General features: G+C 31.5%; 1 protein-coding gene across 6 annotated transcripts in view; it reads left to right on the forward strand.

Moving 5' to 3' along the window:
* The window catches only part of LOC145252420 (N(4)-(Beta-N-acetylglucosaminyl)-L-asparaginase-like), an 83829-nt gene that overhangs the window by 32053 nt on the left and 36549 nt on the right, over positions 1–15227 (forward strand). For all 6 annotated transcript variants that reach the window (XM_080111812.1, XM_080111811.1, XM_080111814.1 and 3 more), the window contains exons 3-4: positions 2936–3095; positions 14354–14466. In XM_080111812.1, coding sequence (XP_079967938.1) covers positions 2936–3095; positions 14354–14466 — 273 coding nt within the window. The remainder of the gene's footprint in view (positions 1–2935; positions 3096–14353; positions 14467–15227) is intronic.

Genomic DNA, 15227 nt, shown 5'->3' on the forward strand with positions numbered 1-15227 from the left:
GGTTTTGTTTCCTTCCCTTCAATTAATATATTATTTTCATTTTTAATATACTTTATTTCACCTCTATATCCTGATCTAGCTAATGCTTCATTATAATATTCTTTCTTGCTATTAAATCTATGCTCATTATAAGATAATCCGGATATTCTTTTTGATATGCTGGGTATGATTGATTTCTTCATTGAGATTGGGTGGTATGATATATAGTAATATAATATAAAAAAAGCTATGAATAAAATATATAAAATATTTCCACAGAAATATATATGTACTTTTCCTGACAGAGTTTCTCTTCCTCTCAAAAAAGGTGAGAAAAAACTTGGTCAGCCATGGCAGGAGAAGCGAGCCCAACACAAAGAACAACTTCACAGCCTACAATCCCCTCTCCTCTTCAGGATCCAGAACTAAGATCAAGCAAGATTAATAGACATCAGTGAATATATAGTTTTCCTCATCGACAGTCTGATACATTCACAATTTGGAAGTTTTTTTTACAGTTTATCATCATATGCTATGCACCACCTACATAATCCAAAATCATTAGTATAAATGATTTATAAGTTTTACAGTACAATTATTTCAATAAATGCAGTAACCTTAGATGATCATATCTCCGGTCTTATTTTTCTTTATATGGCCATAATATTAGTTGTTTTTATATTACCATATTGCTTGAGCTTGCTATAATTAAAATTACCAACTTCTAGTTTTATTATTACTATTCAACAGTTTATAGAAATAGAGCAAAAATGTTTCCCCATTCCACGGAAACACTTAAACACAGATAATGTTTATATTAATTAAAGTCAAGCATTAATATTTTAATTAAAGTTAGTGCATATCACATACTTTTCATACGTTTTTGCTGTGTTCATAATAAAAAATATTTTGGCAATTAAAATCCTATTTTTATCTTCTGTAGTACTTCCTGTATCCAATCCATCATTTATTACAATTAATTAAAATATGATATGTAATATTCCTATGTTCAGAATAGTATTTTAATTTCTATTTTAGCTCTTATTACTAGTTATTTATTCTAAATATTTTAAATATTATAATAGTATATAAAATCCTGGACTTTCTATAAATGTCATTCTTTAGAGGGGAAAGTCCAAAACATTATGTCCAGAAACAGAAGAAAACATATTTTGAACTTTATTTTTGAAGAGTCTCATTCATGGAAAATCCAGGATATATAACTCAGGGCAAAGAGTTACTTCTCTTTTAAATATAAATTGTTCATTATTTCTAAATGAAATATGTTTCATCTAACAGGTATGCTATGAATTTTTCTATCAGAAATTACAAAGATTTGGAATTATTTTACCAAAAAAAAGTCCAGATACTATTTATTTTGAATGCAGCAAATGTAGCCAAAGAAATCGAAAAGGTAGTAAGTATCCTGTGTTCAAGCTTTACATATGCATCAATAAATGGTCCACTGGAGAAAGTGGTTTCTGATATTTCCTTAATGGGATACAAAACTTCTGCTATTAATAATAAAGTTTGGACAGTAATTTGAATAGATACAGAAGTAACAGGGAACAAAACAAATACTACAGACCACATAGTAAGATAATACATTGTTTTTAATGTAATTCAACTAAGATTTTTACCTGAGATTGTACTAGTTTTAATTCTAAGAAATAACATTAACACTATTGTGCTTTGAGATCAGGTAAAGTTTACTGTTGATATTATTGACCATTGATAAATGATTATTATTCTAATATAAAAATGTTCAATGCTGTGAAAGACAAATTGGGTATAGCAGTGTTGGACTCTACTTAATCACAAACTATTGTTGGAGAACTTTAGTTTAACACATTCTTTGATATATTAAATGACTGAGATGAGTAGTTAGTAGAAACCGTTATGTCTAACTAGTACTAACTAGTACTATAGAAGACAAAACTACAAAGACTTCCTGTTTACTATCACTATATCACAGCTAATAGTAGTTGAGCAAAAAAAGTTATTTCATTTCCATATAAACACTTAAACCCAAACTGCATGTAGATGATTTCAAAAACTGTGAAAATGATTCTTATCCAAAAATTGTGATCTCCGAATTAAATAAGATATTCAAAATTGGAAAGAGACTTTTGCATTTAGTGAAGCAGCTGATGTAGTATATTGATTGCTACCATGCTTCAAGAGATAATTAGACTAACTAGATTGCATGAAGTTCTTTGTAAAATGGTAGAGACTTTAAAGTTATCAAATCTGGTTAGTGACCGACATTTGAATGTTGATGTGGCCAAAGTAAAAGCAATGATGTTGAAAAAGGAGATCCAAATTGAATGGATTAGGGAGTGAAAACAAATCGCAGATTGATTTATCTAACTCTAACTTGGTATCTGTATATATATAGAATTGTGTTCCATGGGTATCTATCTAACTTGGTATCTGTATATATATAGAATTGTGTTTCATGGGTATCTATCTATGGAAACAAATATGATGTCGAAATAAACATATTGCATTTGTTATTGTCTTATAATACTAGTGACTCTAAGTTTCATTTTTATTTTTTCTGCTGCTTTCGCACTTCTTTTATATCTGACTTCCTTTCCATTAATCCTTCACTTTGTTGCTTCTTTTTTCCTCCCTCCCTGACAGTTACAAAGCTTGTGTCTAGCACTGATAAAAAAAATGTTGTATATTATTCATCACTAGCTAAATTATAACTAGCTAACATATTATAAATACATTCATACATACACACACCTATGTCAATGCCATAATTTTGCAGTTTCAAAATAATGCACACATAACAATAAAAATAAAAATATTATATAAATCTTTGCAATTAATAAAAAGGAAATATATCAGAATTTGTTCTTCTGTTCAATTGAACTCCTTTTTTACATTTTTATTCAAATTGAACTTTATTTTTATTTGTTTATTTTCTTTATCATTGGAATTCTAGCCTGGAGTGTGATTTACCATGATGGCGGGTCTAACTTGGATGCAGTTGAAAAAGGCTGCTCTGTGTGTGAAATCCAACGTCTGTGTGGTGACAGTGTTGGTTATGGAGGACATCCAGATGAAACTGGGAAGACAACTCTTGATGCTATGATTATGGATGGGTAAATAATTAATATGAAATTATTTCCCTTTGTCAACATTTTTTTATCTTTTTGCCTCATAACATAAAGAATATTTACAAAGTGCATTTAATAATAATAATAATAATAATAATAATAATAATAATAATAATAAATACATGAAACTTGTAAGAGAACTAAAAGGAATATGAAATGTGAAGAAAAATTACTACAATATTAATAACTATAGGAACAGTAGAATCAGTCCTGAAAAACCTAGAAAAGATTTGGAGAAATTAGAATCAGAGGGAAGATTGATGTCATACAAAATATGGCACTGAAGAAAGCATTTGAAATATCAAGGAAAACACTTGGGTGTAGAAACCAAACAACATAATGACTTTAAAACGATATTTTCTCCCTCATTGCCAACATTAATCTTGAAAAAGGTTGGCCAAAAGACGTCTCGATAGGGTTTTTTTTTTTTTTTTGCCCCACCCCTTATTTATCCTTTTTATATAATTCATGCGTAGGAGAAATATACTTTAGAAGTGTATTTTAGTCTTCTTTTCGAAAGTTTAATTTTAATGGTTTATGTTTAAACTATGGGGGAAAATAACTAAACACTCAGCAATTAATTATGGCACTATGTTCGGTGTTCTTAAAAAGTGTTATATATATATATATATATATATATATATACACTTTTTATTTTAAATGAGCTATATGTTCATAATTCATTCATAGTTCATTCATAAATATGTTTCGGCTAACCAGTTACAAGTAACTAGAGACCTCTTCAAGCGATACAAAAGTGAGGTCCGTAATGGAAATTTTAAATTTGGATTTTAATATTTTTTACTATTATGAGTATTATTTTTAAATGTTTTCATTCGTAATGATTTTATTATTTTTATTATATTATTGTTTCATCATTTATTATTTTTTATTTATATTTTATCATTATTGACTTTATTATTATTATTATTATTATTTGTATTATTTCTTTTGTTTTCTTTCTTTTTTTTTTTTTTACATGGTGGTCACCACTTACCAAGGCCCGGAGGCCACTCGGGGATAAGGGTTATTGTGTGTACAGTAATCAATGGAATGGTATCATAGTGATCGTTAGTATTTGATATTTGATAAAGTGTCTTACTTAAGGGGGCGGTTCATCAAGAATTTGTTTATGTTGGACTTGAAAACATCCAAGTTGTAGTCAGGTGAGAAATAGGTAAACAGAAAAGAGTTCCACAGACGTTCACTTCTAAGAAAGAAGCTTTGTTCATGGAATCTACGTTTTGATTTAGGCGCAGATAAAGTGTGGGGAAAATTATTGACAGTGGTTTCAGCTAGATAGGTGTTTATCGTGAAAGATTGGTGAGGGGGGGGGCAGAGATTGGAGCTCAGATGAACACTTGCTATGGAAATAACGATAAACAAAGACAAGCTCGCAACATCTCTTTTGTGGGAGAGAGGTTGCAGGGAAGAGAAAAGGGCAACCCTCACTAAGCCACAAAGTCTATTTTGTACTCTGTCAAGGCAGGATAGGCTGTTTTTAGCAGCTCCTGCCCATATGTGGCAGCAGTACTCCATCCTTGGACATACTGGGCTTTTATATAGATAGAGAATTGCATCAGCAGAGAGATATCTTCTGGAGCGGTAGAAGGATCCCACCATTTTCTCAGCGACCTTGGCAACAGACTTGATGTACGTGTTCCATTTCAGATCAGGAGTAAAGATCAATCCCAGAAGCTTGTCAAAACATGGAGCCTCCCCAAGACGAGAGCCATCCATTTCAATTGATGCCCGATGGTGATCAGAGCGTTGATGATGTAAAGATAGAAGCTTGGTTTTAGATGTATTAAAAGTAACCAGCCACCTCTTCCCCCACTGCACCACACACTCAAAATCAGAGGAGAGAGAATCAGAGAGAACTTTGTCATTTACAGCCTTTGATGTGTTGCCATAGATGGTCATGTCATCAGCATAGATGTCAACGAATGATTTAAGTATGTGTTTTGGGAGATCATTGATGTAGATCAGGAAGAGAGTAGGGCCCCGGATGGACCCCTGAGAGACTCCAACATTAATACTGTGGGCCTCTGATTTCTGCCCATCAACCACTACTCTTATGAGCCTATCAGAGAGAAATGATTTAATAATTGAGAAAACATTTCCAGTGATACCGTAGCTGGAAATCTTGTGAAGTAAGCCCTTCTGCCATACCTTATCGCCAATTGCCCTAGAAAGAAAGCCTTTGTCAAGAGATTCACTAATCCTATGTGATATAACCATTAGCCCATCTGCTGTAGATCTAGCAGAACGGAAACCATATTGCATGTAACTAAGAAGGTTGTTTCTCCTGAGGTGGTTGACTACTTCTCTATTTAATATGGATTCCAGCAGCTTACTCATGACACACAGGAGACTTATTGGTCTGTATTGAGAGGGAGGTAACTTATCACCTGAATTCTTAAATACAGGGCATACTGATGAGGTTTTCCAGGGTATTGGGAAGTACTTCTCCTTAAGGCAACGCTTAAACAATTTTACAAAACTGTTTAAGCGTTGTAAGTATGGGGGCAAGTTCTGGTTGAAGCTTTTTCAACACTATAATTGGAATGCCATCAGGGCCAGTTGCTTTACTTGAATCAAGGTTCTTGATTAGCTTGGCAACCTCATGCATAGATATTTGTATGTTGCATAGCGTGTTGTCTGTTAAAGGAGGAAATGCGGGAAGTTGCTGGCCTTTGTCGCATAGGGTAGAATTAGCTGCAAAGTTCTTGGCAAATAGTTTGGCCTTGTCTGATGCTGACAAGATGACCTCAGGTCCATTGATGATGGTTGGGATAGAACGTACACTTCTGTTCAGGATTCTGTTTGCTATTTGCCAAAACTGGTGGGAACCAAGCCGCTGCTCAGCTACTTTGGATTTAACGGACTGAACATATAGCTCTCTTGCATTTTTTATTACTCTTTTACAGTGGTTGCTGGCAGTCCTGAAAGCAGCTTTAGTCTCAGTGCATCTATTACGTTGGTAGCTCTGGAAAAAATGATTTCTGTGCACATTCTGGGGAGAACCATGGCTGGCTGTTAGGTTTTTGTTGGAATTTTTTTGATGGTATGAATCAGTCTATGCTTACAATTTACCATTCCGTCAGGTCTGATACTATAGAGGACACATCCTTTTTAAACATGGAATGCAGAGGTAGATCAGATATGAATGTACGAAGCTATCTCAGTCAGCCATAGAGTATCAATATACAGTATGGTGGAGAGGTACATCTGAAGACTTATTACATTTCATTTTTATCTTAACTAATATTACGGAGTGGTCGGAGGATCCCAGAGGAGATAGAAGGAACATGAACATAGCTTAGGGGAAGTTGTGAGAAAAAGGTCTAGAAGGCTTGCATATTGACCAGTAGTATCGGGCACACGGGTGGGTTTGTGAACAATCTGAGTAAGATCATAGGCAATAGCAAATCATGACAGAACCTCCCCTCATCATCTGTCTTATTTGAGTGGGTCAGCCATTCCACATTATGGACATTAAAGTCACTGTAAATGTGAATGTTAGCCAAAGGATGAGCAGACAGTATGTGGTCAATTTTGACAGATATACTCTTAAAGATAGTAACTCCGCTGTTGTTGGGACAATAGAGGGCAAATATAAATGCGGTGGTGTAAGCAAGTGCAACCCGGAAGCACATATAAGGTAAATTAGGATCTTCTCTGGAGATATCCCTACCACACGGAAAGCCATCTTTAATGTAGACACATATTCCATGCCCATGGTAATCTTGGGGGTCAGATTTAGATGTTAAGTTACAGTAGAACTCATCTAGGGAAATCGTCAGCCTTATGTCAGTTTCGCTTAGGAAGAATATGTTCAGTTTCGTCTCCTGTAATTGGGTTTTTCTTTCATCTCTTTTTTCCTCTCTATTTTGATATATACTTTTGATTCTTTCCCTTTTTTTTCATCTTCTTCCTTTTCAAATATATTAAATGCCATTAGCTTGATGTAACCTGTTGAATATTCTGTGCTGAAAACTTCTGTACAATTTTCATTATGGACCACGTTTGTCTCAGCAATATCGCCTGAATAGGTCTCTAGTTACTTTTAACTCACTGACCAAAACACACTCATGAATGTTTAGCAACATGTAGATGCTTATGTAAAAGAAAAAGTATATCTTGCCCTACTTCGGTATTGAGCACTCTTACATTGATCTTGTAAAGACTTCATTAGTTGCTTCACCTTTGGAAAATACTAACCTGGAATTTTATATATATATATATATATATATATATATATATATATATATATATATATATATATATATATATATATATATATCTAATGGAAGTTTTACATTTGGATTTTACCGTCACTGGATTTTTTATCTTCCACCAGACTATCCATTCATGTGTAATCACCTTTTTCTTTACCATATTCCCTCTGCTTTACTTATTTTGTTTTCAAGTAAGATCTTTGACTTACTTGTTTCATCAAATACTTCTGCATGCAAAATCCGATCCCGCATTTTGCTAATTCCTACCCTCTGATGAGAAGGAGAGTATTTCTTTGAAACTCCGCGGATTAAGGACTATCCATTTATCTAGTGTTTCCTTTTCAGATTAAATATGTTTTTAACTCATTTCAAAGTGTTTTTTAACATATTTTATTAACTGTTTGCTCATATTATAAGCTCTATTTCCTATTTGGTTTTATCAAGCTTTTATATCTGGCTGAGATAACTTTATAAATATTAATTCTTTAATATTTATAATTTACTTTAATTTTACCATCTTGGATCATTTTGGTAAATTCAATTGTAATTTTCATTTTATTATAAGCTCCCATTTAGTTGAGCTTTTTATTCTCTCCAGATATGTTTGAAAAGGAACACATTCCTCTGTTTGCCAAAAATATCCCTATTCCTACCCAACAGGAATATATCCACAAATTTGTTCTCACTTTGAACACTTTCCTAAAAAATATAAGGTGGAAGGCTTATCACCATGACTTAAGCATTAAAAATAAACTTAAAGCGCCTATTTCCTCTGAAGACCAACTTCACCCAGAAATCTTAAATGAACTCCCTATCAACTCTTATAGAGAACAAAAGAAATTCGAAAGAATTGCTGCCAAATTTTATGGATTAAAAACTACTGCCCACCCCAAATATAACCCTTACCTCGAAGAGTTTGAGAATTCCATGTTAAATTTAGTCAAAAAAAAATAAATCTTAGAAACAAAAACACCATTATAATCTGGTTACTCGAAAAATAAATAATTTTGCTGAAAAAGTTAAAAAGAATAAACATATATTCGTCCCTGCTGATAAGACAAAAATTATTATAAACTTGACTATCCTACATATAAAAAACTTTTGTATAAAGAACTTAATAAATCTTATAAAATAGTCACTCCTAAGACTTTAGATTCCATTAATTCTGAAGCTAAACTTTTACTGACTTCTATGAACATTCATAACTTCACTGAAATAATTTCTCCGGATACTCCTAGATTCACTCTCAAAGATCATAAACCTAATTTCTATGACAACCCCTCCATCAGATTGATCTGCCCATCTAACTCTGACTTACGAGCTGTAAGCAAAAATATCTTAGATAGAATCATCCCTTCTATTAAAGAAAAAGTAGGTTTCCTTCTTTGGCTGAATTCAGATTCTGTAATTAATTGGTTTGTTTCCCTTAAAAATAAACACCTCCTTAACTTCATAACATTTGACATCCAAAATTATTGTCAACCAATTTCTCCGATCCTTTTAAATAAGGCTCTTATCTTTGCTAAAAGAAATTCTGACTTAACTAATTTAGAAATAAAATTAATTCTCCTAGCGATAAAGTCCCTTATACAATTTAACAATAAGCTTTGGACTAGAAAGGACACCCCTGATAATTTTGACATCTTGATGGGTGATTCTGACTCTGCAGAAGTTACAGATTTAGTGGGACTCTTCTTACTGAAAGAACTTAAATACCACTTTAAACATATCCAAGGGGGTCTTTATAGAGACAATGCCCTTTTTACTAAAACAGCCAGGCCAAGAGAGCATAACAAAACTATTAAAAAATTACATAACTTCTTCAATAACTTTGGCCTTTCTATAATTATCGAACCAAACAAAAAAAAACTCAAATTTTCTAGATGTTGCACTTAATCTTAACACCAAAACTCATAGCCCCTATCATAAACCTAATCTTATGCTTATACGTCCATAAATCTTCTAACCACCCCAACTCAATTATAAAATCTATAGTACCATCTGTCTCTAGAAGAATTTCTGCTCTTTCTGCTGATAAAAAACTTTTAATCAAAATGCTACTTTCTTCAATAATGCTTTATGGAACTCAGGACACAAGGAAAAGATTAAATACAACAATTATGCTCCTCCTGCAGGCCGCCTTAAATCTGTAATCACACACAATATGACTCGTAAGAAACCAGTTCAAATAACAAGATCTGGCACTATCAATAACAATGAACCAGTCTACATTTATAATCCAAACCAAAATACTAATCGCAATGCCTCTAACCCACCTAGTCGCATCAGGAGAAAGAAAAATATTTAGTTTAATCCTCCATTTAGCCTAAATGTCAAAACTAATATACCTAAGGAATTCTTCAACATTGTACAAAACTCTTTCAAATACCCACACAGATATAGTTCTATTTTCAATAAAAATTCAATCCGGATTTCTTATTCAACAATGCCTAATTTAGCACAAAGAATCTTAACATCTAATAACAAAAAAATTAAATCAGCTCAAAAAATCCCTTTCCCAATTAAACCAAAAACTAACTGTAATTGTAATAACAAACATCTTTGCCCACTTAATAATGATTGTATCCATAAAGATGTTATATATTCTTGCACTATTACTGAGCTCCCAGGCAATCATCCCATAACAGACACTAATATTTCGTCTTCAAGTTATTCTTCTTCCCATCCTCCATCTGATATAGTTACTAATCCAATACACCATTCAAGCAGCCCTTCCATCTACAATCATACAACTAGTAATAATGATGATAATAATAATCATAATAATAATCATAATATTAATGAGAATAATGATATTTCTCCTAACAGCCATCCTAACACTAACAACACTCATTATCTCCTCCAAAATAGTCCTCATACAGACATTGTCCCACCATTTGTTGAACAATATGAACAAAATTCAAATTATTTAACTAATACAAATCTGCAAATTAATATTAATACCAGACCTCGAGCTTTTAATAAAGTACATACATATATCGACGCTACTTCAACATTAATTAAGAAAAGAATATCAAACCACATTTCTTCTTTTAACAACCATAATTCTAATAATAACCAAGGAACTTCTCTAACCACTTTAATTAAAAAACTTAACTCTAACAATACTCCCTTCTCAATCAAATGGACTATTATAAAAAAAGTTAAGTCTTATACTCCAGGCTCTAAGTCATGTCGCCTCTGCACAACCGAAGCTATAACTATAATTACTTCCCCTCAAAGTAATAATATAATAAATTCTAAAAATGAACTGATCTCTTTCTGTAAACATAAGTCCAAATTTGATTATGGCAATTTTGAAATTACATAGTTATTACTTTTACCCTTTATATAGATATAAAATATTTTTCTTTAACTTTATCATTTTTCGACATACTTCTTAATACTTTATAATTTAATAATCCTTTATTTATTATTATCTTTATCTCTTCTTTGCATGGCCGATTTTTTATCTGCATTTTCTGTTTTATTCTTTAAACTTTCCTATCTATCTAATATATCAATCTACCCGCACTTTCATATCTTGTATGTATATTTACTTAAATTTTACTATATGAATTTACTTACTTTTTTTTTCCTGAAATTGCCATCTTCTCCCCTTAAATAATTTTTATTTTTTTATTTTTATTCTTATTTTATTTTATATTATATATTATATTTTATATTTTATTCTTTATTATATTTTATTTATTTATTCTTTATTTTATATTTATTTATTATATATTTATTTATTTATTTTATTTTCCTTTTAGTGTCGTTTAACAACTCTTGCTGACATTTTTTTGTTTTTTTTTTAAGTGATGACCTGTACATTTCAGTTGACCTATATTATTTTGCCCTATATATATTTTCGCGCCTTTAACATTTCCTGTCTGAGTCATTTTGACTTTTGTTTCCCTTTATTTTATATTTTATATTTAACTTTATCATTTTTTTTTTCTTTCTCCTTTCTCTTCCCAGATCTTTTTTATTTATAGTTATGTCTCGGAAGTAGAGTGAAAAGCACATCTTATTTTTCTTTTATTAATATTATTTTTTTCCTTGTACACATTTTTGTGAATTATTCCATGGATTTCTGCCTTATGGACAATCTTCTTCCAATTACGGGATTTCCTTGGATTTTACTTGTACAAATGGAAATTCTTTTAACTTTCTTGAAGTTTTACATTTGAATTTTACCGTCACTGGATTTTTTATCTTCCACCAGACTATCCATTCATGTGTAATCACCTTTTTCTTTACCATATTCACTCTGCTTAACTTTGACTTACTTGTTGTTTCATCAAATACTTCTGCATGCAAAATCCGATCCCGCATTTTGCTAATTCCTATCCTCTGATGAGAAGGAGAGTATTTCTTCGAAACTCCGCGGATTAAGGACTATCCACTTATCTAGTGTTTCCTTTTCAGATTAAATATGTTTTTAACTCATTTCAAAGTGTTTTTTAACATATTTTATTAACTGTTTGCTCATATATATATCTATATATCTATAAAAGTGAACGTGTCTGTGTAGCTGTCTGTCTGTGTATCTGTGTGTCTGTCTGTGTGTGTATATTTCCCTATGCAATAACTTTGTCAATTTTTAGTCTACAGACTCGAAATTTGATATACAGGGTACTGAGATTTGGGAAAATCTATGTGATCGGTTTGTGGCCAGAAATTTGGCAATTAAGGGGTCAAAGTTGAACAATACCCACAATTTGGGGTCTAAAAACTTGAAATTTTAGATATAGTTTCCTTGGACATGGATCTAACTTAATAACTTGATTTGAGCCCAAAACAATAAATTTTAAGGGGTCTTAATAGGGGTCAAAGTTAAAAAAATTGACCGCTTTTTTTTTTTTTTTGCTCAACATTCACCTCCAAATACCCGGACAATGCCGGGCACCCATGCTAGTATATATATATACATATATATATATATATACACATATATATATATATATATATATATATATATATATATATATATATATATACCCATTTTCAGTTAATGTTCGTAGATGTGATATCTACCACCTGCATACCAGCAGTAACTATCTTAGTTGTAGAGGACACGTTACTTGTCACATAGTAGAATGTAGAACTAGATAAAAATATAAAAATTAAAATCGAGGCATAGCCAATGGATTGTGCCATGGCCCATAGGGTTAGGTCGTCAGTATTGCACACTTCATGTGTGCGACAAACTGGGTTCGCACCTATGTCGGAGCATGTCACTGATGAGATGCAGTACATCGAAACCCACTTTGGGTCTGGTATTGTCCGTTGTCGATGCAATTGCCTAATTCCATCTAATTCTGTGTTCTAGCTTTATCATGAAAAAGTATATGTGAATAGGTATTTATATATATCTATCTCCTCTTAATGTCTAATATATATATATATATATATATATATATATATATATATATATATATATATATGTATATATGTACTAGACAAACCATCTAGACACTAACGATTTAATATAATATTACATGGGGGTGGGACGTATGATTAATGATAAAATAAAAATGTACTGCTGTGTACAGAGATTAAACTCACGGTCTTATGATTATAAGATTTTTGTGTTTAATACACTCCCTTCTTTCTTCATTATCTCTGTACAAACAACCGAATAAGGAATCAAGGTTATTAGAATGTTAATATTATATTAGCCTTTCTCCCAACTTCCATATTCTTTGAACTAAAATGTAAAACATGATATCAGCATCAATCCATAGATAAGCAATATCATTTATAGCTAAACATAGGAAAAACATTGTAAATGAAAAATATACTGTCATGGTTGTAGACTATATCAGCTAAATGTAGTAGAAATAGAAATATCAACTAATGTGTACAATCGTCAAAAAAAAACAAAAAACAAAAAAAACAGTGTAAGTCCTCATTTCAAAAGTTCAGACAAAAGAATGTTTTGACATATTTGACTTCATCAGTTTTATCAAATCCTGACATGTTCTAAATCTTCAATTGAAAAAATTCAATTTTCCTTTTTAAACTCAATTTTTACCTAATTAATGATTGAGAATGAAAGGGTCATGAATAGGGTGTTGTGAATGGAAGAGATAACAACATGGCTAATGAAAAAAAAAAAAACATATTCATATATTCATACAAATTTACAGTGGTATGAAAGATATTTTGAATGAGAAAATTGTTTGTTTTGAAAAATTAAGTGTCCTTATTTGTAGAATGTTCATTATGTGGAAGAAGGCACGAGTGTTAGAAGTGTATGTCTGTATTTTTGTTTGCCAATATGAATAGGTATGTCAGTTCAGTATCTGTCATGCACGTTCAACCTTTGCCAGTGTGTGAATGTGTATACATCAGCCCATTAAAAGAATCATTTCAAATAAGTAGGAATTATTTTTTTGTTGAAAATAGTAGAATTCACATATTTGTGAAATCATTGTTTTGTGGAGGTTCAGGACATATAACAAGCATATTAATTTTACTGCATTCCATTTTCTTTGACCCAACATGGAAGAGATGAAAAATAAAGTGTAAGTCAAATGAATGGAGAAAGAAAGTGAGTAACTTATACTAGTAACTTTTTATCTTATGAAATGCATCTATATCTTTACACTGGCTGTTAGACACTTATGACTCAAACAATACAAGTCAGACTGAAGTCTATTTGTGCCAAAAGTGTTGAACTACAGAAAAAATAATACATTTTATTAATGATTTTATTGGTGACATTTTAGTGTTCACTCTGTATGAGAAATTTAAACATTTTATTTTGCACTCACAGTTTATGACAGATTTTCATTTTGATATAAAATGTTTGATATATTTTTAAAATAAAGATAATCAAACAGAGAAATCTTTGCAGAGAAAGAAGAATGTGATCTTATTACTAGCATTTTTAATATATGAGTCTATAAATGATCAAGTTGTGGGCTGAGATACTTATCAGGCTCATATTAAAAATAAATACAAAAAGAAAATATACATTTTTGTCTATTTTAGGGCTACCCATCAAGTTGGTTCTGTTGGAAACTTGAAGAGAGTCAAAAATGCAATTTCTGTGGCCAGAGCAGTTATGGATTATACAGAGCACACACTGCTTGTTGGAAATGATGGTAATTGTTATTGATTGATTTCTTAAAATAAAAAAATTACATTTTTTACACCCAAATTTTATCAAAATAATCCAAAAAATAAATGAGTTATCAAGTTGAAATTGAACAAAATTTCACTACAGTTATCCATTTTCACTCACTAAATTGGTTTCATGATACTTACTGAAAGGGTTATTTTCTGGGTTCTCTACTGAGTCTGTTGCTTTACATGTGTGCTTTTTTTTTTAGTGAAACCTTGCCCAGAGAGTTCTGTGTAGATTTCCTGAATAGGTGCTGTATATTAATTATTTAGTACTTGCCTGTGAAATATTGACGACTTATTCATTAAGTTTGACTTTGAACAATGTTATGGAAAATAAAGATCTAAAAGTGAACTTTATCAAGACCAAAGTGATGATCATTGATTGTTGTGTTAGCTTCTAAAAAGAGGAAAGTTTCCCTGCTTAGTTTGTGGAAATAGTCAGGTGCAATTTTTTATGATACTTGTAAGTATTGAATACACATGTACAAGAAGTGCAATAGAATTACTGGTAGGTTGAAAGAGGGTAACCAGTTTGTGTGCAAGAGGTGTAAGAAAATGAAGATGGATGAGGACCTAGATGTTGAAAAAGTAAATCTGGATAGTGAAGCTATTGAGGTTGTTAAGAAAGTTTGTTACTTTGGTGATACAATTGGAGTGCAGGGTGAAGCAGGTGCTAGTGTGATTGCAAGAACTCAGACTAAATGGAATAAGTTCAGGAAATTTCCGCTAGGACTTATCA

The sequence above is a fragment of the Euprymna scolopes genome, chromosome 29 (assembly GCF_053919585.1).
Source record: "Euprymna scolopes isolate OS-2025 chromosome 29, ASM5391958v1, whole genome shotgun sequence".
In the NCBI taxonomy this organism is placed as follows: Eukaryota; Metazoa; Mollusca; class Cephalopoda; order Sepiida; family Sepiolidae; genus Euprymna; species Euprymna scolopes.